The sequence below is a fragment of the Palaemon carinicauda genome, chromosome 4 (genome assembly GCF_036898095.1).
Source record: "Palaemon carinicauda isolate YSFRI2023 chromosome 4, ASM3689809v2, whole genome shotgun sequence".
Lineage (NCBI taxonomy): Eukaryota > Metazoa > Arthropoda > Malacostraca > Decapoda > Palaemonidae > Palaemon > Palaemon carinicauda.
The window spans coordinates 134,648,028-134,670,872 of record NC_090728.1 but is presented as its reverse complement, the minus strand read 5'-3'; the positions used below and the strand labels follow the sequence as shown (position 1 = coordinate 134,670,872).

The 22,845-nt window shown below is 35.6% G+C and overlaps 1 protein-coding gene across 1 annotated transcript; it reads left to right on the top strand.

The window, feature by feature from the left end:
* The first annotated feature begins 9,567 nt into the window (after nucleotides 1-9,567).
* LOC137639671 (uncharacterized) lies at nucleotides 9,568-9,978 on the top strand. Its single transcript, XM_068371923.1, has one exon. The coding sequence runs from the start codon at nucleotides 9,568-9,570 to the stop codon at nucleotides 9,976-9,978; it is 411 nt and encodes a 136-aa protein (XP_068228024.1).
* The last annotated feature ends 12,867 nt before the right edge of the window (nucleotides 9,979-22,845 follow it).

Here is a 22,845-nt window from a genome sequence, read left to right as displayed (position 1 = left end):
CATGCAGATATATGATAATTATTACATTTTAAAACTCATTTGTCATCCTTTAAGCCAAGAATATGAAAGGTAAAACCCAACATAAATGGCATCAGGCAATGAAAATTCATTTTAAAGGGACTATAGTAGCACTACCCTAGAGTAATTGCAGTATATCTTTCGTTGTAAGATGAATACATTGCAATCCTTCTGTAAGGCAAGGTGATAATGATAGGGCAATTTCAGCAAAGGTGATGACCATTGTACTGCATGTTCAACATATTTTGTTTTTAATGCTTGTTGGATTGAAGTAGGTGTTAGCAGAGTTCCATTTACGGTATCTTCAAGGGGAACATTCTATAATTTTCTGTTTTGGGTTGTATTTCAGTCTATTCAGCAATGAGCATATGTGCTTGGAGATATATTGGAGATATATTTTCGATCAATATACATGGGGGGAATTTAAACTGCAACAGACATTATCATAGATTGAATATTAATTAGAACTCATAGGGCTTGTAGTGCAACTGTCAATATATTCAGTTTATCAATATGTTCCTATTAACATGTCTACATAATAATGATAGCCGACATCACTTACCATTTATGTGGTAGCAAATTATGATTTTATTTCAAAACTATACACATGGAATGAATGATGTCTCCGGAGAAGGAAGAAATAGAATGGAATATTTTAGCTTTTAGCTCATTCCGAACAATCAACTTTCGTTTGATGTTTGATGTTGCCAACGAATACTAACATCAGATTTTTTTTTTTTTGGGGGGGGGGGTTCTTTGAAAAGTTTAATTGTAGTTTTAAATTAAATTTCTTTTAACAAGTTAAACGCATGTCTTCTGAACATTCGTATTTAAAAGTCCATACATTTCTGCCTCATATGTAAAACCACGGAAGGAGAACGGAAAAATAATGTATAGGATGTGAATGTCAGAGACTCTACCATAAGAAATGTGTGCATATGGTGATAGGCATCACTAATAATGAACGGAATAACCTAGATTGGCTATGCCCACACTGCATACGTGAAGCCAGACAAGCCAATTTAGTAATATAAAAATTAAAGGAAGATGTGAACGTGAGAGATTTGGCCCTGAACGAACAAGACGCGAAAAAAGATGACTTGCATAACAAACTAGAGGACCTTAGTGCACACACAGCAAATTCCACCCAGACTACTGACCTCACTGAGAAAGTTAATATTCTTGCCATAAATATGGAATCAATCAAAGCAACACTTCAAACATTGATAGACCCAAAATCGCTGAAACCGACATTTGGTGACAAAGTTAAGGAAAAAAATCTTTTGATGATTAAATCAACTAATACAATAACTAAAATTACTGAAAGAAAACGCGAGGTTGAACAAGCAATTAAAGACATTCTTATAATTAACACGAGGTCAACTATTGTAAACTTTGCAAACAAAATGATCAGAGAAGAGGCGGTAAATAAAATTCAAACTAAAACCAAAAATAATGATATGCAATGTGTACAATGATGAAGATGATGTATTAAAAGCTTTCATTCAAAGAAATCGCTGCCTAGACCAAATCCAAAAAAATAGAAGAGAAGATAAGTGTAGTCCTGAAGAAAAGTGCCCGGGGGGGGGGGGGCTCCCACTATGTGCTGAAATATTGTCCTGAAGTTCGATGGGCTATTCATGATAATGGGGACAAAGTTCCGTTACTATGGGTTATTTATAACATACGTGATAGGTACCACGTGATCACCTACTACCACTGTTAGAGGTATGGAATCTTGAAAAAGATTACAAGTCTAAGAACGATGATAAAATCTGCGGGAAATGTTCAGGAAAACATTCCACCAAGGAATGTAATTCGTAAGTGTCAAAGTGTATAAACTGCACAAAGTTAAACAAACCAAGTGACCACATGGAAAATTCTAGAGACTGCAAAGCTTATGACTTTGAAAAGACTAGCAGAAAATACTGATCATGGCTACTAACGATGTCATAAATCTGTAGGTAATAAGACTATTCAAATTCAAGAATTGATGACAAAGAAATATTTAGATATGCTAGTATTAATCTGAAACATGAATAAAATAACTTAGACAAGGAAAAGATCACTGAAATGCCACCCCCACCCCTCCCTCCCTCACACGCCTTCTATCACATACCGAGAGAAGGTAGGTCTGGTTGGGGTGTCAGATTCTTTATTCATAAAAGTTACTCAAATCCGAATATGTTGAAAAGAAGTAGTTTAACAAGCTTTGCATATATAGAAATAAACTCTACACCCTAAAAAAGAAAAATATCCTTTGTAAAAATCCACAAACCTCTTAGAACAAGCACTAGTATCTTTTTTACAACAGTGACGATTTAATAGTGAATGAACAATACACGATATGAAACGTTAAATACTCTAAACGAACGAGGTAAAACGACAGTGGAGGTCCTATAGCGAGTGGGGTTCCCCTGTTGTATGGGACCGGAAAAGCAGCCATCAAAGTAAAGTAAAGTAATTACTTGTGTTCCATCAATTTTAAGATCTACAAAATTGCTTCCGTAGAAATGTATGTATTTTCTTTTATTCACAGACTTCACTAAATGTGGTATTTCTCCCGCAACTTCAATGAGAGATTTTATTAAGTTGAAACATCAGGTCGCAGATAATCTTTGATCGAATGTCATACATATATATATATATATATATATATATATATATATATATATATATATATGTATATATATATATATATATATATATATATATATATATATATATATATGTGTGTGTGTGTGTGTGTGTGTGTGTGTGTGTGTTTGTGTGTGTGTGGGTGTTTGTGTGATCTCTGTAATATATCATATATTTGGAAAAGTTGAATGCATTATCGAACAAAAATGTACAAAAACTTAAATCGTTCCCTAAAAATCAGATAATTTTCTGCCATGAGACCGTTCAAAAGTAAGCTTCACTTTTCCATTTTGGCTATTTTATTTAATAATTTAAATGTAATGAGAGAGGAAAGTTGTAAACATCAACAGAAGCCAAATCATGGCAGAATAACATACGAATTATTTATTATTTTTTTTTTAATTTATGTGAGTCTACAGAATTTCTAATTCAGTGTTATGTCATGTTCCTTGTGTCATTTTCCTTTCAATTTCTTTCAAATAGTTTTGGAATGCTTGTTTTAATCGGGTATCAAATTTTAGGGGAATCTTTAACTTATATCTATTATTATTATTATTATTATTATTATTATTATTATTATTATTATTATTATTATTATTATTATTATTAAATGCTAAGCTAAAACTCTAGTGGGAAAAGGAGGATGCTATAAGCCCAGGGGCCCAACCAGGAAAAATAGCCGAGTGAGGAAAGGAAACAAGGAAAAAAAAAGAATATTTTAAAAACAGTAACATTAAAAAAAATTTTCCCATATAAACTATAAAAACTTTAACAAAACAAGAGGAAAAGAAATTAGATAGAATAGTGTGTCTCAGTGTACCCTCAAGCAAGAGAACTCTAACCCAAGTCAGTGGAAGACCATGGTACGGAGGCTATGGCACTACCCAAGACTAGAGAACAAGGGTTTGATTTTGGAGTGTCCTCTTAGAAGAGTGGCTTACCAGAGCTAAAGAGTCTCTTCTACCCTCACCAAGAGGAAAGTTGCAACTAAAGAGTTACAGTGCTGTAGTTAACCCCTTAGGTGAAGAAGAATTGTTTGGTAATCTGTGTTGTCAGGTGTATGAGGACAGACGAGAATCTGCAAAGAATAGGCCAGACTATTCGTTGTGTGTGTAGGCAAAAGGAAAGAACCGTAACCAGAGAGACGGACCCAATTTAGTATTTTCTCTCTAGTCAAAGGACCCCATAACACTCTAGCGGTAGTATCTCAATGGCCGGCTGGTGCCCTGGCCAGCTTACTACCTATATATTGTATTCATGGCTAATCTCTTAGGCTCTAATGAGTGAAAAATATTTTCCGATTGCTAAGCAATAAACTTATTTATCATAATCTAGTACTATTATCCCCATATTTAGATAATAATAATAATAATAATAATAATAATAATAATAATAATAATAATAAAAATAATAATAATAATAATAATAATAATAATAATAATAATAATAATAATAATTATGATAATAATAATAATAATAATAATAATAATAATAATAATAATAATAATAATATTAATAATAATACTATTACTGGAATTATTGCAATAGAATTTTTTCAATAAAACATTGTTGATTTTAATGTAAATGATAATTTTCTTTAAATATGATTTTTTTTTCTTTTCTTCTGATCAATTGCAAAATTGCCACTATGAATTCTTATGTATGTTAATTTTTCAGTGACCATCAACCAAGGAATAAATTATGAAAAGGGTGATGTGTTTCACTCCCAAACCCACTCCGGGACCGCGTCGCAGTCATGAACCTGGTTACCCCACTGGAAAGCTGAGCAAAAGGACAAGAAGTTTGCCGACATCCTGCGACTAAGAAGAGAGCTAAGTTGTAATGCGTGATTATCTTATTAATATTTAGGATAGCGATGAACCCATGAATGGAGTGGTTTAAAGATCGGAAAATAGAGGAAATCGTTCTGTAGTGTATTTTTTGAAAAGTGACAATTATCTTGTATTTTATGATGGAGGAGTTTTGATGTTTAATTACAAATCTCTTAGAAAATTTCACATTTGAACTTGATAGGAGTAGTTTATTTGCAAGGCATATTCATTTAGAAAATGACCAGGAACAGATGTATGTAGTGTATTATGTCTTGAAGAAAGTCAGAATGTTACTGTAGGTTCTTAGGCCAATATTCATGTATTTTGATTTTTGATTTAGTAACCTCTGATCTTCAGTGGGTAATACCTATATGGAATACTTATGTATTTCCTTTGTTCTGTATTTGTTTTTGGTAGAATCGTCTATTAAAACCCATTCAAATAAGAACTTAACATGTAACGTTAGGGTTAAATTTAGTCTCTGGAAGTTACCAAATTTAACTTCACTTATTTATGGATTATCTATTTGGAGACACCCTTTCCAACTTGGTTGCGGGCAGTCTCATCCTAAACCAATAGTCACTAAAGTTCTCAGTTTATCAGATGTTCGTTTGCCGCATGCTGTACGGTATTAGAACTTAGGTATAACAATGAGGGACACTTAAGGTCTGGAACGCGAGACATTAATACATTTAGGGATTGCTCTCTAGGCTTGGAGGATATTTATGAAGTCGCAACATAGGTACTGGTAGTGGTCTTCATTAAGTAGTGCAGGTTCTCGGCCATTCATTGGTTAGGTCAGCTACGATTCCACTAGGGAATTTTATTAGTTCATGGGGAGGGCCAGAACAAAGACTAGGAAAATGGAGACCCTAAAGGTTGCGCAATTAAGATAGGAATTGGAAGCAAGAGGCCTCCCAAAAGGGGAGAACAAATCTGAATTGTGTCACCGTATAAGTGAAGGCCTAGAGATGGATGGCGTAGAGGTACAGGAGTTTTTGTGGGGACTTACGGTTAGGCAGGATAGGGAAATTGATCAGGGCCACCAGGTAGGTGAGTGCACTGAGGAGCCCACGGACGAGGGAGGACATTTAAATTTGGGGGATAGTGCATCAGTCATTGGTAGGCAATCTGTTGCTTCACGGAGATCTCAACGGTCGTGCGTGAGTTCTACGGGGAGCAGGCATGTATTATTAGCCGCTTCTATGGCTCGGTTGGCAGGAAAATTACTGAGGGTGATTGAGCTGCAGACCATAGAGCGAGAGGAAGCAGCGCTAAGATTCAAGAGGGAGAAGCTCAGATTAGAGGCAGATATAGCTGAAGTGGAGGCAGAGGAGAGGGTTTTACATGATTTTGATGAAAATGATAGAGAAATAACTCACTTCCCAAGGATAAGGGAGCACACAAACCCTGATGTAAGTGGGAGTGAGCGACCCAGTCATTTGAATACAGAAGCGTCCGAGATTAGGTTAATTGGATACCGTAGTTCAGGCGGGAATGACCAAGGGACTTGAGTAATAAGGAAGTCATGCAGGCATTAATCTCTTGCAGCCTTAAAAGCTTGATGCTCAAGCAGGATATAGCTAAGTTTGATGGGGATCATACAAAGTATTTTAGGTTCATCCGCTCATTTGATAATGTCTTTAGTAGCCAGTTCATAAATGACAAGGAAAGGCTGAGGTATCTGGATTTATACACGACAGACAGGCCAAATGAGATAGTGGCAGCTTGCCTCCACTTAGAAGCTTCAGAGGGCTATAAGCAGGGAAGGAAGTTGCTGGAGGGGCGATATGGTAACCTGGAACAAATAGCCACCGTGTTTGTGGATAAGATCATTAAATGGAAAAGTATAAGGGAAAACAACGTGGAAGAGAATAAAACCCGCAGAAAAGCAATTTTTTGGCATCCCTTATGGCATAGCCGAATTACAAAATCCCAAAACAATGAGGTTAATCCTTTGCAAATTCCCCTCTAGTGTGCGCGATCGATGGTGTAGAGTTGTTGATAAGATTATTAGTGAGAAATAGAGGACTATGTTGTTTGATGACTTGGTTAGTTTTATTGAAGGGGAGGCTAGGGTCTTGAAAAATTGTTTATTTTGGCGCCACCTACTTGAGGAGAGCAGAAGGGACGACACCCCTCGGGTAGGAGAAGGAACAACACCAAACAAGGCTGAGTGTTTAACTAAGGCTAGGAAAGTTTCATGTAAGAAAATTGCCCCACTTTCATGTTGGTACTTTACAGGACCACATATGATTGATGAATGCCACCAAATATTTCAAATGGGACACTAGTATAAACTGGGAGCCATAAGGGAGTTGGGGCTCTGTTTTGGCTGTCTGAGAAGTGGTCATAGGTCTCAGTATTGCAGAAACAGGAAAAGTTGTAACATATGTAATGGAAAACGTCCAACTCTGTTGCATCGACACCAGGAAGTAGAAGCGGTAGAATCTTCTGAGCGCTCAAATAGGGCCTTAGTGGTTCATGAGGAAGGTACGCATGACAAAATTGCTATGTTCAGGGTAGTTAGAGGGGGTAGCATTGGTACAGGGATGTCAGTTGTGCTGATAAGGATTAGGTCAAGGGAAGGAAGGGAGGTTTTGACGAAGGCTTTCTTGGACAGTGGGTGTTCCATATGCTTTGTCTCGGCAGCTTTAATGCAGACCCTAGGCTGCACTGAGAGGTTGGACTTTAAGGTGAATGTTGAAACTATCAACGGAATAGGGGAAGTTCTATGCAGCCTTGTCTCGGGATTGTCAGCATTGGACTATGAAGGTAAGACTTGCATTAAAATCACTCCGGTGTTAAGTGCCTCTCGCATACCAATTGATGAGTGTGATGTGGTTGAGGCTGGAGATCTGGAACGCTGGCCATACTTGCGAGATATTTACTGTACATCCCAGATATAGATGCTGAGGTGGGTTTATTAATTAGGAACAATGTTCCTTACTTACTCGAGCCAAGGGAAGTTATCAATTCAACACGCCTCCAAGAACCACATGCCATAAGAACATTACTGGGCTTTCTAGTATATAGGGCAAAGGACAGAGGGTGTCAGGAGCATGTCAATAGGATCCAAGTGACAAGCAAGCGTCTTGAGCTAGACCGCATGATTGTTGAAAGTTATAATCGCGAGTATGACGATGTTGCATCTAACAAAAGGGAAATGTGTGCAGAGGACAGGAAATGACTAGAGATGATAGAGAAAGGGATTAGGACTGTAGGAGGAAGTTACGAGGTGCCATTGTCTCTGTGTGACAATCATGGACCCTTGTCAGAAACAAGGGACATCGCTTTGCGCCTTATGCACAGCCTTCGTAAGAAGCTACAGCTGGATGGTAACTACGCTAAGCAGTATAGTGCCTTCATGATAGAGATGTAACAAAAAGGATATGCTGAGCAAGTGACCACAGCCATCCCGGGAAATGTCTGGTATATTCCTCATTTTGGTGTGCAACATCCAGACAGGCCAGACAAGGTCCGTGTTGTATTTGACTGTGCAAGCAAGGAGCAGGGTACATCATCGAACGACCTACTATTGCAGAGACCTGATATGATGAACTCTTTGCAGGGTGTGTTGGTAAACTTTAGGCGAGGTCTATTTGCCTATACAGGAGATATAAATACAATGTTCAACCAGGTGCGGGTACCAGAGCATCAGCGGGACTACCTTAGGTTCTTTTGGTGGTAAAATAGTTTTGACGAGGAACCAAAAGAGTGGAGAATGGCAGTCCACCTGTTAGGGGCCTGTTCTTCTCAGAGCATTGCGAACTTCGTGCTGAAACATTCAGCAAGCAACTTTGGAAATGAATTTTCAGAGGGTGCACTGTACACAGTTGCTAACAATTTCTATGTAGACGACTGTTTAAGAGCCGAGGATTGCGAAGATGCACTGTTAGTCAATTTGTTAGAGGTTAATGAGCTCTGCAAAGATGGGGGATTTACAATGATGAAGTTCAGTAGCCCTTGTGTGGAGGTTATGTCATCCATCTCAAGGGAGTGGTACAGTAGGGGCACCTCAGGGCTTATAGATGGATCAGAGTCAAATAAGACAAAGGGTTTGTGAGTACAGTGGGACTTGGCCACTGATGAATTGGGTGTCCAGGCAGAGCTAGTTTCAGTTCCAAGGACTAAGCGTGACTTGTTGTCAGCTATAGACTCGATTTACAATACCCTCGGTATATTGGCGCCAGTTAATATTGAGGGTAAGGTCATCATGCAGGACCTCTGCCGACTAAAGAAAGCCTGGGACAGGGAATTGGACTCTGACACTACGGCTAGCATCAAGATATGGGTAAAAAAAGCTTAGCCAGACCAGCGGGAAAAGTGTGCAAAGAAGCCTGAAGGATATGCCATGGGAATTAGACTCCCTAGTACAGTTGCATTTGTTCTCAGATGCAAGCATCATGGCTTTAGGAGTAGCGGCATACTTGCAGGTCTCGGATCCGTGGGAAAATGTATCTTGCAGATTCATCGTGGGAAAGGCAAGGGTATCACCATTGAAGCATGTTTCAGAGTCCCGCCTAGAGCTTAGTGCAGCTATACTGGCCGTAAGAGTTGGAAGCACTATTCTGACCATGATAGATTTCAGAGTAGATGGGGTCTATTATTGGACCAACTCAACAACCGTCTGGCGATATATTAGAAATGATCATGCCAGATACCACACATCTGTGCCAAAATGTGTTTCTATGATAAGGGAGGGCAGTGATCAGAAAGAGTGGATGTATGTTAACTCCGAGTGGAACGCAGCAGACGATGCAACACGATTAAAGCAGCCCAAAAGTGAAGAGAAGGGCCAGAGTTTCTGTTAAAGGAGAAGTTTTTTTTGGCCGACAGAGCCAGCTCAAATGTCAGATGGTGTGGAAGGATTAGAAGTTAAGCGTGAAATAGGACCAACAGGAACTAGAGGCTACCAAATAATTAGTTACAGGATTTAGTTGGATATCAGGCAAACAAGTTTGCGTAAAATCATCCACACTATTCCGGGTGGATCAAGCTCCTTAGAGCTTTGGGTTGGTTGTTGCTATTTGCTAGGTACATTATTTATAAACATAGGCAGCCGCTCAGCGAGCTAGATATGCATTTGTCCACTGAAGTTATTAGCTTGGCAGAGACTGTGGTGGTGCAGGTAACACAGCGTGCTGATTACGAGATAGAGATAGAGAGCCTTGAGAAGGGAGGTACTATGAGGGCTTCTACCTACCTAAGAAGGTTGAAAACAATCCTGAAAAATGGGCTTTTGTGCATTGGAGGTAGGTTATCTTTGGCAAATATCTCTCCGAGCAAAAGGCATCCAATTATTTTGTCGTATAAGGGCCACTTGACCGACATGGTGATCCAGTATTATCATGAGCATTCTAACCATGTGGGTGTAATGCATGTTCTGAGTCTGATGAGGGAGAAATTTTGGGTAGTTAAGAGCAATGCAGCAGTGAGGCATGTGCTGAGCAGATGCATCAGGTGTCGCAACAGCACATGGAAAGGTTAATGAGCAGCTAACGGCTGATCTATCACTTGGTCGCGTGGAGTCAGGGAAACCCCCATTTCATCGCACCTTGGTGGATTTTTTTTGGCCATTCTTCGTAAAGAGAGGCAGAGCGCAGATAAAGCATTGGCGATTTATATTCCCTTGCTTGAACATGAGGGCCATAGACTTGGAGGTAGCCTCAAATCTCACATCAGACTCGTTCATTAGTGCCTTATGGAGGTTTTTGGCTCGTCGTGGTCAGGTCAAGACAGTTAGATGCGACTGCGGCACTAATATTGTGGGATCGTGGAAAGTTCTTGACTCCAGTTACGAGTTTTTGACAGAAAACAAGGTGCCAAATGAGTTGCTCCGGTGTGGGGTGGAATTTATTTTCAACCCTCCTGGCACCTCACATTGTGGAGGAGCATAGGAATGGTTGATAGGTACTGTGAGGAGAGTCCTAGTCTTAGGGACAAAGAACTTAAATTATGAAGGGCTATGCACACTCTTTTGTGAAGTGAAGGCAACGGTTAACAATAGGCTCCTTACCGTCGTCACCTCAGACAGTAGAGACCCAGCTCCACTCACACCAAACAATCTTTTAAACATAGGAGATTCGCCTGTAGGCTGCGGCATTGCAATAGGTAGCCACTCTGAGCAGAGGTGGAAGCAGGTGTAGAATATGGCCGGACAGTTCTGAGTCCTTTGGAAACGTGAATACCTGTTAGGGTTACAAAAGCGACAGTAATGGTTCAAAGAGCGACGAAACGTCAGGGTAGGAGACGTAGTTCTTATGGTCAAGGAGAATGAAGCGCGCTGCCATTGGCCATTGGCTAAAGTGGTGCAGACTAAAGTAGGGAAAGATGGTTTGGTGAGGATGGTGACTGTCAGGAGAGAGGGCAAGGAATATGACAGACTGCTGTAGAAGCTTGTTTTAATTCTGGAGGAAGAGAGAGATCTATTGGGCATTACTGAGCAATAGGTGTTGAGCCCCCTTGTGCTCAAGAGGTTTCAAAGAGGAGGGTGTAAACGCAAGGAAATTTCAGGTGTAAACGGAGGAAAATTTTACTTTCCCCTGCGCGACTGTAAATAACTGTCACAAAAAGCAGCTATTTTCATGGCAAATTCAAAATTTTTTAAATTAAATTTTGGGTCACCTAATATAAGCTTATGCTTTGTCAAATCATAAAAAAATTACAAAGGAGCAAGTTTCCTTCATGGACAATAATTATGTGGGGCACTTTATATATTTTCTTTCTCTTTGTAAGAAACAAAAGGAACCATCGGTTCATTTTCCCGCCGCCCTATCAAGTGCGTGGGAGAGAAAGGTGGGACTTTCAAACAAGAGCACTCATAGAGAGTGGGCGTGCTTGGGAAAGACCACATTGATACCGTGACAACCCCTTTTAAGTCTATAAATCTCAGTATACTGTAATGCTTACCTTAATTCCATCTAAAGGGCATCAATGTGGACTTTCCCAAGCAGATCCACTCTATATGAGTGCTCTTGTTTGAAATACCCATATTTCTCTCCCACGCACTTGACCGGGCGGCGGGAAAACGAACCGATGGTTCCTTTTGTTCGTCACAAAGAGAAAGAAAATATATAAAGCGTCCCACATATTTATTGTCCCTGAAGGAAACTTGCTCCTTTGTAATGTTCTTATGATTTGACAAAGCATAAGCTTCTATTAGGTGACCCGAAATTGAATTAAAAATTTTTGAATTTACCACGAAAATAGCTGTTTTTTATGCTTGCGCCACGAACAGTTATTTAAAGTCGCGTAGGAAAAAGTGAAATTTCCCTGCGTTTAACCCTGAAATTGCCCTGCACTAACAAATAATAATAATAATAATGATAATAATAATAATAATAATAATAATAATGATAATAATAATAATAATAATAATAATAATAATGATAATAATAATAATAATAATGATGAAAATAATAATAATCCTAAAAATAATAATAATAATAATAATAATAATAATAATAATAATAATAATAATAATAATTATTATAAAACTTTTATTTCAATTGAAAGACTTAAAGTATGCGAGTATATCCCTTTTCCTATTGAATTGCCGTTTTGCAAATGGAAAATAATTTTTAATAGGCATGAGTAGTTTGTATTACATAGTTAATGTAATCTATATTCACGGGACAAATTTATAGAAAATATATATATATATATATATATATATATATATATATATATATATATATATATATATATATATATATATATATATATACCTTCTTGTTCATGCACGGGATAAAATTGTCATCAATCAAATACATATAAAGCTCTTAAATTTATAGGATATGTTAGAGTGTATTGATTATAATTGCCCTCTCTTCCCGTTGTCAGTAATTGAAGAAGTGCATTGAATTATTCAGACTTTGCCAAAATTAACAGTAATGTTTTATATAGAGACTTCATTAGAATTTCTATATCTTAGAAGTGCTTTTGTCATTTTTTTTTTTTTTTTAATAATTTCAAGAAAAATGCTCTTCCTTCTCTGGAGACGAGCAAGTTTACCATTAGTAAACTCTTCGGTAGGCAATTGATCCATATAATCTAGTTATTAAATCACGAATTATCTATGCTATCAGAATTGGGCATCTGAAATTAATGACCTGATTAAGACTAACCATCATCGATATTTATTGAGAACTTGAGTTGCCTTAATTTTTAGAGAATTAGTTATAAGCGATTCTTTATGCGCCACTTTTTAGGCGAGTTAACTTCAGCCTGCTGATTACCAACTCATTTCCATAAATCCAATCTTCTTGAAAGTTCTTGAACACCTGCTGACAAAAAGCCGAAGCTGGAATCGTTAAAGTTTTCTTAATTATCGTCTTCTTCAATAGTTTTTTACGAAAAAGAATATATAGGCTTTTGATGACTATTAATTAGAGTTATAGTTGAATTATTCAGCTAATATAATAGAGAGTCATAGTTATAATCCTCTAAGGTCCTTGGAGGAATCTAATCTGAGATGTTCCTCTTCGTTGTATTCTTGGCCCATTAATTTATATGTAATGTGTTCCGGATATATGCAGGCTATTCACTAGTGGAATAAAGAGAGAGAGAGAGAGAGAGAGAGAGAGAGAGAGAGAGAGAGAGAGAGAGAGAGAGAGAGAGAGAGAGAGAGAGAGAGAGAGAGAATAAAAAACTGATTGAATTTAACTTCGAATTGATGTTTTCCAAGCTTTTCACCATAGACAATGAAATATTTGTTTTTAAAGGATCGTTTTAATGGACACTTTGGAAATATAAAATGGTTTAAAAAAAAATACAAAATTCGATACTGTTATAAATGAATTGTTGGTAGTCTAAACTTTGCAAATATTGAACGTTCGACACAATGAATTTATTGTGTAAGGACCTTTTCACCTTTATTTAAAATAAAAACATGAAAAAATCATGCTTATAAGTTTGTATTGCTTGTTTTTGTCTGTGTTTTATTACTCTATGAAATATGATTGCAAGTAATTCGGTGTGATAATGATCTTTAACACTACATATATATGAGACTGGCTAGCATATGGACAATAGATACAAATGATAATTTTGTCAATTTAATTTTGATAACAAACATTAAAAGTAAAACTGTCCATATCATAAATATAGGTAGGAATAAAGGCAAACTCTGTATAACTAAATTTCCCTATTAAAAGTAAAAAAAAAAAAAAAAAAATCCACATGTCTTTTTATCAGCTACCATTCATTTTTGCTGTCTTTTTTCCTTATATTTATAATGAATATCTTAATGAAGGTGAAGGAAAAAAAGTCTCATATTAGATCAGGCCCTATCATACTATCTAGCAAGCTATTCTCACATTTCAATTACATGATTTATATCTTAGCACGTATTATTTTGCCAAACATTGCAGAATCAACAGAATCGATACAAAAGAAAAACATTTCTTTAATAATCAGAAAATACGTGCACACATGCTATGAATAAAATAATGTGATTCATTTAACTACAATTGAAATATAAATTTCAAGATCAAGAAGCTTATCAAACGAAAAAGACGATTACTGCTTGCTTAAATTCACCAATATACTATATATATATATATATATATATATATATATATATATATATATATATATATATATATATATATATATATATATACTCTCTTCCACATATATGTGATCGAACTAGATAACTGAACAATTGGTAAGCGAACTTATAATAGCTGTAAGTCGATAATAGCTTTAATTCTCGCCCGCAGTAAAGCTGTCTTTTAAGAAATGGACAAAGAGATTTATGGTTGCGTTATTATATGTACGTCCTGCTCTACCTCCGTTTAGAGTCCTTGGCTTCGCATAGCGAAGCTATCTTGGGTTGCCTTTCTGTAATCCTGAACAGTTGGTTGGTTGGTGGAGGCCAGTATACGAGATAACTCCGCGTTAGGTTACAGTAGATGGTGAGATGAGAACTGCGTTAAGTTGCACTTCAATTTCTCTAAATTTCAAATACTTTGATGTCCTTCTGTGTCTATTGGATGTTTGTTTATACTTGTTTATTTTTGTATAAACTGGAAGGTTCAAATACGCATGTTTTAACGTTTATAATTTTTCTTTGTATGTTGAATGTTATTGAGTGTTTATTTCTCTGTATACTTATTTTTTCCTACCCAGGATTTAACTTGCTGATTTATTTTCACTTCCAGGAAAGAAAAGTCTGTGATCTTGCAATAACCGTTTCCAGCTGATGATTCCGTTGGGAATTTTTCTTAATTAGAGATGGCGTTACCTGCGTATATAATTACGTACAAACCCATATATTGTTACAGAATAACTAGTAATGACACTGAAAATTGGAGAAGTATTTTTCATTCTGAACTAAAAGGCAAGTTTTTATTATATCTATTACAATCTCAAGGAAGCTCGTGGGAGGACGTTCCCTGTACCACACAGTAAACCTTGATGGTCTACAGTGTGCTACAGGGAGATTTGCTTTTAAACTACTATAATATCGGTAAGTGTTTAACCTTAGTGTCCTTTATTTAGGTTCTGCAGTTTACTCGAAGCTTGTTGATCTAAAAGATAAAAGTAAAGTTCTCCAAACTACTTGTTTTAATATTTTCTATTTACTCCTTAAAGATTGTTGATATGTAAAGTTTTTTTAATATGGATGTATGCTTTGTCGTATGAAATTGTTACTTTCATTAAACACTTCTTAGTAATTTAAGTGTATTAGTTTCAGATATGTCCTTTATTTAGAGATACCACACTTAAAATTTTTCTTTTGATAATTGACATTTTTCGGATTGGATGGATCGACTACGATACAATTTAAGAACTCTACTCGATGAATATAACTTGGTTCTACTTCTATCATTTTAGTTTGGTTAAATTGTTACCGGTAATCTCGGTAATAGTCAATGAACATTTGGTAAAATATTTCAGTCTTGTACAGTAAGATTGGGCAAACTATTAAAAACTTAACAGCAAATAGGTTTATGTTAAGTTATAACGAAGAACTTTATTTGCATATTTTTAAGGTGGGATTTTCGTGGTAAGATTACAATTAACGCTAGCGATTCTAGTAGATATATTACTGAATTTTCCAACTTTTATAATTCTGGCAGTAAAAATCCTGATCTAGCCGTAGAAAAAGATTATTTTGAATTTGGTAAATATTTCGTTGACTTTGATTGATGACTATGCATTCCTCGGTAGACTGGAATTCTAGTTGATATTTAATGAATTGTTATTCGGAGGATTTTTTCAGAAAGGGTTCATTGTATAATCTCGTCAAATAAATATTCTCTACTATATCGTGGATCTTGTATTTGTTTGATCTTGGCGCTATTACCGAAATATATGTGTTGAACATTGAATGCTATAGTTTAACTTTTTTGGTTTAAAATTTATTTTACCATTTATTTTTTATTTCCTGTTGCTAAAATTCTGGTATTAAAACAGCGACTTGGCCTCTTAATTTAGGAAACCACACGGTGACTGCAAAACACAGTAGGTATAAGCGAACCGGTATATGAAAAAAGAAAAAAAGGTAATTCCATTGATATTAAAATTTTCATGATTTTAAGTGAGAAACGTTGTAGCATTTTTAAATAAAAATTCACTGATTGACTATGTATGGTGTTTCTTGGAAAGGTTAACTAGGGAACTTGTCATTTTACATAATTCAATATAGCTTTCTTCTACTAACAGAAAAAAATATTCAATCGTAAAAATTAAACTAGGGGTTTAAGTTAAATATATTGAACAATAATTTCTGATATTCTTGAAGGTGATGCACTGATATTGTCGAAGGTAATGCACTATCAGTTTGCCAAACCTAGGCTGTCAATCACTATTTATAAAAGATGGGTTAGACTTGTTACCGTTTCTGTAATTAGCTTGATGTTTCGTCTGAAATAATTTGGCTCTCAAATACAGCATAAATGTCAAATTAAATGAAGAGTGTGTTAGTCTAGGCATTCACTCCTAAAAGAAAACTTACAATAAAAACGGCTGACGAATAGATTCACTTTTTTGATCCTTTAATTTAAAACTAGAGCTAAAGAAGGCATCGCATTTCTTCGTGTATTTGTATTATATTAGGTTAACCAATTTTTGTGATAATGACAATTTTATGCCTTCGTAGTGTCGGTGTTTAAATACAAACTCTTAAAATAGTGGTGGTGATGTTTGACCATTGGAAGTCTGAGGAATAGAAGGGAGTGCAACCAATTAGGTTCGTTGCACTGAAATTTGAATTAAGCTAAACTATTTTTTTTCTTGTTAGATATTCACAGGAACCGATTGTTCCTTTTGATAATCACAAAGAGAAAGAAAATATATAAAGCGTCCTACATATTTATTGTCCCTGAAAGAAACTTGCTCCTTTGTAATTCTCTTATGATTTGACAAAGCATAAGCTTCTATTAGGTGACCCGAAATTGAATTAAAAATTTTGGATTTTACCACTAAAATAGCTGTTTCTTATGATTGCGCACGAACAGTTATTTAACGTCGCGCAGGAAAAAGTGAAATTTCCTTGCGTTTACACCTGAAATTGCCCTGCACTTACAAGTGAAAATAATAATAATAATAATAATAATAATAATAATAATAATAATAATAATAATAGTAATAATAATAATAATAATAATAATAATAATAATAATAATAATCTTAAAAACAACAAGAACAATAATAATAATAATAATAATAATAATAATAATAGTAATAATAATAATAATAAAACTTTTATTTCTATTGGAAGACTTAAAGTATACGAGTATATCCTTTTTCCTATTGAATTGCCGTTTTGCAAATGGAAAATAATTTTTGATAGGAATTGTGGCAGGATGTTGCAAAAAAAAAAAAAATCACTCTACCATACAATTGTCCCACAACACAAACTTTCCCCTTACTTAATCAACTGGACTCTTGGACAGAAGGAAAATTGAAGCAAAACGTAACCTTAAAACTATATTCTCAAAAACTAACACTTGAAACTAGAATCAACTGCATCCAAAAACTTAACACTAAATATACAATAAACACCATTCAAATAAACCAAAAAAAACTATCAAAACTTAACATTAACCTCTCACCACCAACACCATATATATATATATATATATATATATATATATATATATATATATATATATATATATACATATATACATATATATATATATATATATATATATATATATATATATATATATATATATATATATATATACATATATACATATATATATATATATATATATATATATATATATATATATATATATATATATATATATATATACATATACATATATATATATATATATATATATATATATATATATATATACATATATATATATATATATATATATATATATATATATATATATATATATACATATATATATATACATATATATATATATATATATATATATATATATATATATATATATATATATATATATATATATACATGTATATATATATATACATGTATATATATATATATATATATATATATATATATATATATATATATATATATATTGGAGTGGTAGTTTTAATAATAATCATCATCATCATCCTCATCATCATCATCATCATCAATCAAGATACACAGGCCTAGGTCATCAACAGTCGAGCAATCGAATAGCAAATTCTAGATACAATCCTATACAGGACTGGTCAGCAACAATATTCCACTTTCAAAAAATTGAGTCACTCCAAAGGAGGAATCACGGCCTGCCAAAATAAAAAAAGAAAAACACTTATGAACACTCCTAGCTAACTAAACTATCGCACTATAATCAAAGATAATTAATAAATTGTTCCTATCATTCACAATCACAACAAGCAAAGATAAACAAAACTGTACTTACTTTTTAAATAAATAAACACTTCCAAGCTGGTAAAATAATAATGAAGTAAATCCAGCATTTACACACGCAACTGCCTTAAGCTGCAGTCAAATCAAAATAAGCATTCACCCAAGATATTCACCACTGTCGTAACCCAACTAAAACATAAACAAACAATCTCATTTAAACCAACAGTCTTTTTCACAACAAACAATCGATACACTAACTCTCTCTCTCTCTCTCTCTCTCTCTCTCTCTCTCTCTCTCTCTCTCTCTCTCTCTCTCTCTCTCTCTCTCTCTCTCTCTCTCTCTCTCTCAGGATTTGGCAAACAAAACAAAAAACTAAAAAAATAAAATCCTCCACATTCCTCCCACCTTACTTTGCCAAATCCTTCTCATACAACACTTACATAATTTTTCTCATTACCCAGTCGCAGTCGGGAACGGGACCTCTACTCCGAGTAACTAGGCCTCCATATACTCTCTCATTCAATTCTTCCTTATCACAATCTTTCGCTACATTAACACTATTCCTATCTAAATCCCTATCATCTAATATACCATGTACAATCATATCTACCTCGTTCTCATCTGGCCCTAAAATTACACTCATTTCTGTAAACATTTCATCCATTTCATCAAAAACATTCTCAACTTTAGCAAAAGATTAATTCTTGCTACTTATCATTCTCCTATCTCTTATTCTTGCATTCGTCATCCTTTCTTTTACATCATCTAAGGAAAAGCCACACACACTATAGGTATCATTCATACTCAGCCATGATTCATCTGTATTAACACTTATCTTCCATGCACACTTGCACATTTAAACCCTTGTCATACTTATTTCTATTCTCATTTTTACTTATAAAATTTCCCCTTCTTTCATCCTTACTTAAAGCTCTCGTATTCCTCCTTTTCATATTTTCTTCTAACACAAACTGTTTACCTTCTAAACCTAATTCCTCATACATACTAGGTTCACACTTGTTAATTTTCAACCATGTACTCATCCCATTCTCTTGGATATACTCAGGTACCTCCTTCCATTTGCGCAACTGGTTGTGGTATGCCCTAACTCTTTCCACACTACCACCCACACACAAATTACCCAAAACATAACTTAATCCACTCGAACCAACTTCTAACACCTCATAAGGGCCTTCAAATTTATCACGCACCTTGTTTACATTCATTCTACCCTTTTCAATTACTTCTCTCATCACTCTCTCACCAACTTTAGAGCTTTCAAACCTCTCATTTGCTTTCCTCCACATATCTCTATCATCCTCCGACACACCCAACCTCGGTCTTACTATCTTTTAAAAATTTAAAACAAACTTATATGGAGACATACCCGTACTCTTATGCACTGTTGCATTGTAAGCCTACAACGCTCTACCAACATACAAATCACAATCATTATCACATGTACTCATCATTCGCAAAATTTCAGTTAATGTTCTTACAGTCCTTTCAGCCAACCCATTCGCACTTGGCATATAAGGAGTCGAATACACATGTTCAATACCCCATTCCCTTAACATCTGCTCAAACTCCCATCCAACAAACTCAGGGCCATTATCACTTAACATTCTTTGCAGGCTTACACACACACACATCGGCAACATCACTTGACCAACCATTTTTGCAACAGTCTCACTCCTTTTATTCTTTATAGGCACTGCATACGTAAACTTACTCATGTGATCTACTATAATAATCATTCCCACGTGTTCCCTCGTAGTCACAGGCAACGAAACACAATCAATCACAAGCATCTCAAATGGTTCTTTCATACGTAATCTCAAAACAGGCGGATTAACATGCACTCTTTGATACTTCACTTTCTGGCAATCTTCACACGTAGTCGCTACATCCTTAGATATCTGACTCAACCCAGGTGTAAACAATCTCTCACGCATGCATTCCCATAATTTATTCTTACCCATATGCCCATATCTGTCATGCACTAACATACACATACTTACAGCTGCATGCATCGGAAACACAGGAACATATATATCTTCGTCCATTCCTTTATGTAGAAAATAAACAATATTCTTACACACAATAAGTCTCTTACTAACTTTCTTATACACCTCTAAATCAGACGGCCATTCTTCTACCTCAATACTATTCAACATACATTCACGTAACCCTTTAATTTCCACACATTCATCTTGCATTTCTTCCACCTCCTCTTTAGTCAGTAGATCATCCTCACTCCTCATAATATCAACCATGCCAACAAAATTCGCCAAAAATACACTACTATCTTCTATCACAACTACTTCATATCCATTCTTCAGAAGCAAAGAACTACCAATAATAACTGATATATCATGCAATCTTAAAAAAATCAATTCCTATATAAAAAAAAAAAAACTAGGCATCTCATTCTCTTACATTACAATGAAATTTTGTTCCACCTTCATACTTCCCAGTTTTACTTTCGAACGCACTTCTTCCCAAACTAGCAAACTTCCTTTACCTATCCCATGAATTCTCACACTCGTACATTGCCTTTTCACTTCTCAATTGTACCGCTCTATTTCCTTGATAACAGACATATTGACTAATGACACTTGCGCACCTGTATCAATTAAACTACAGTATTAATTCTCATTTATACCCACATACATCATCATTCTTCCTTTTACACCATGCACACAAATGTTTACTCTCCTATCAATAGGGTCATCCTTGTAACACACCTGTTCATCTTCGCTATCTTCCATGCTCATACCACTCGGATTCAAGTCACTCGGACAATCCTCCTTCTCACTCAACAACATCTTTCATTACATTGTAACCTCAATATATACTCCCTTTCAGTCTTTATTTTCTTGGTACTGTATCGGACGATTCCACCCAAAGTACAAATAAACAGTGACACCATACAACATACTTACTACCAACAATGCTTTTGATAACAATTCACCCTCAAGCACACTATCCTCCTCCTTATATGCCATTTCTTTCGATACTTCATTCCGAACACTCATTCTAAGCTCATATACACTAGCAGGTATATCACTATTCAAACCCTTCAATTTCAACTTAGTCAACCCACTCAAAATACATTTATACACCATGTCCTCCCCTTCAAAACTTTGTACCACCACTAAATCTACCAGCAACCTTTCAAAATTACTATCATTCTCGCTACTATCTTCTATCTTACCATGCATTCTTGACATCGCATCTGCTATCACTTTCTTACTCTCAGGTACATATTCTAGCTTAAAATCAAATTCATTCAAATCCTCTATTGTCCTCGCAACCCTAGCATTCGCAGACTCTTTCCTAATCATGTACACTAGGGGCTGATGGTCAGTACGCACAATAAATTTCACACCATACAAAAATACCTTCAATGCTTTCAAGCAAAACCTTATCGCAGCCAACTCCCTTTCAATCGTGGAATACTTTCACTCAGCCTTATTAAATGCTTTACTTACATACGCTATCACTCTCAACTGTTCATCTCCATTAATTCTTTGCATTTGAACCAAGCAACCAAACATACTAATCCCACTAGCATCCGTATATAACTCTAGCATACTCACATGCTCACTATAGTCAGGAAAGACCAAAGTGACGTCTCCTTCAGCCTCTTCTTTCAACTTTTCAAATGCTTCAATCATACGCTCATCCCATTTCAGTCTCGTACTATTTCTCTTACCTGTCCACTCATTCAAAGGCTTCCCTATTCCCGAACAATCTCTGACAAACTTCCGACTAAATTCAATCAACCCAAGAAAACCTGTCAACTCCCGAACCATACGAGGACGTGGAAATTCTCTCACCTTACTCACAAACTTATCACTCTTCCTTATACCCAATTCACTCACCACATGCCCAAGAAATTACATGCATAAGAAATTCCACCTCCCCGGCCAACCATGTACACTTTTCAAGCTTAACTTTCACACCAACTTCTATCAAACGTTCGAATACTGCTTCAAGCAACTGAATATGTTCCTCAACAGTCTCATTCACAATCAAAATATCATCTATAAAAACAGTCACCTTCTGTCGATCAAACCCAGCCAAAACAACATTCATCGCCCTCTGGAAGGCAGCTGGCGCATTAGCAAGGCCAAAACTTAATCTTCTAAACTGATAGTGACAGTTCCTACTCGAAAATGCCGTAATGGGCCTGCTCCCCTCTGCCAGAGGCATCTGGTAATAGCCCCTAACTAAATCTAACTTTGTAAAAACTTTCATACCAAGCATCTTATACACACAGTCAGACACTACATTCATCGGGAAACGTTCTTTAACAGTTACTTCATTCACCTTCCTATAATCAATACACATATGTAAACTTCCATCCGGCTTTCTTACAGGTACAATAGGGCTATTCCAGGCATTCTCACTCCTTTCTATTACACCCATTTGCTCTAACTCCTGGCACTGCTCTTCTATTTCTCGGGCAATAGGCGGAGAAGAAAGTCGGGGACGCTGATATATGGGGGTATCATTACTAAGAACTATCTTGAATTCACAATCCTTGT

Excerpts from the sequence above, each read along its gene's own strand:
- LOC137639671 (XM_068371923.1), top strand. The coding sequence starts at position 9,568 with ATGCATTTGTCCACTGAAGTTATTAGCTTGGCAGAGACTGTGGTGGTG.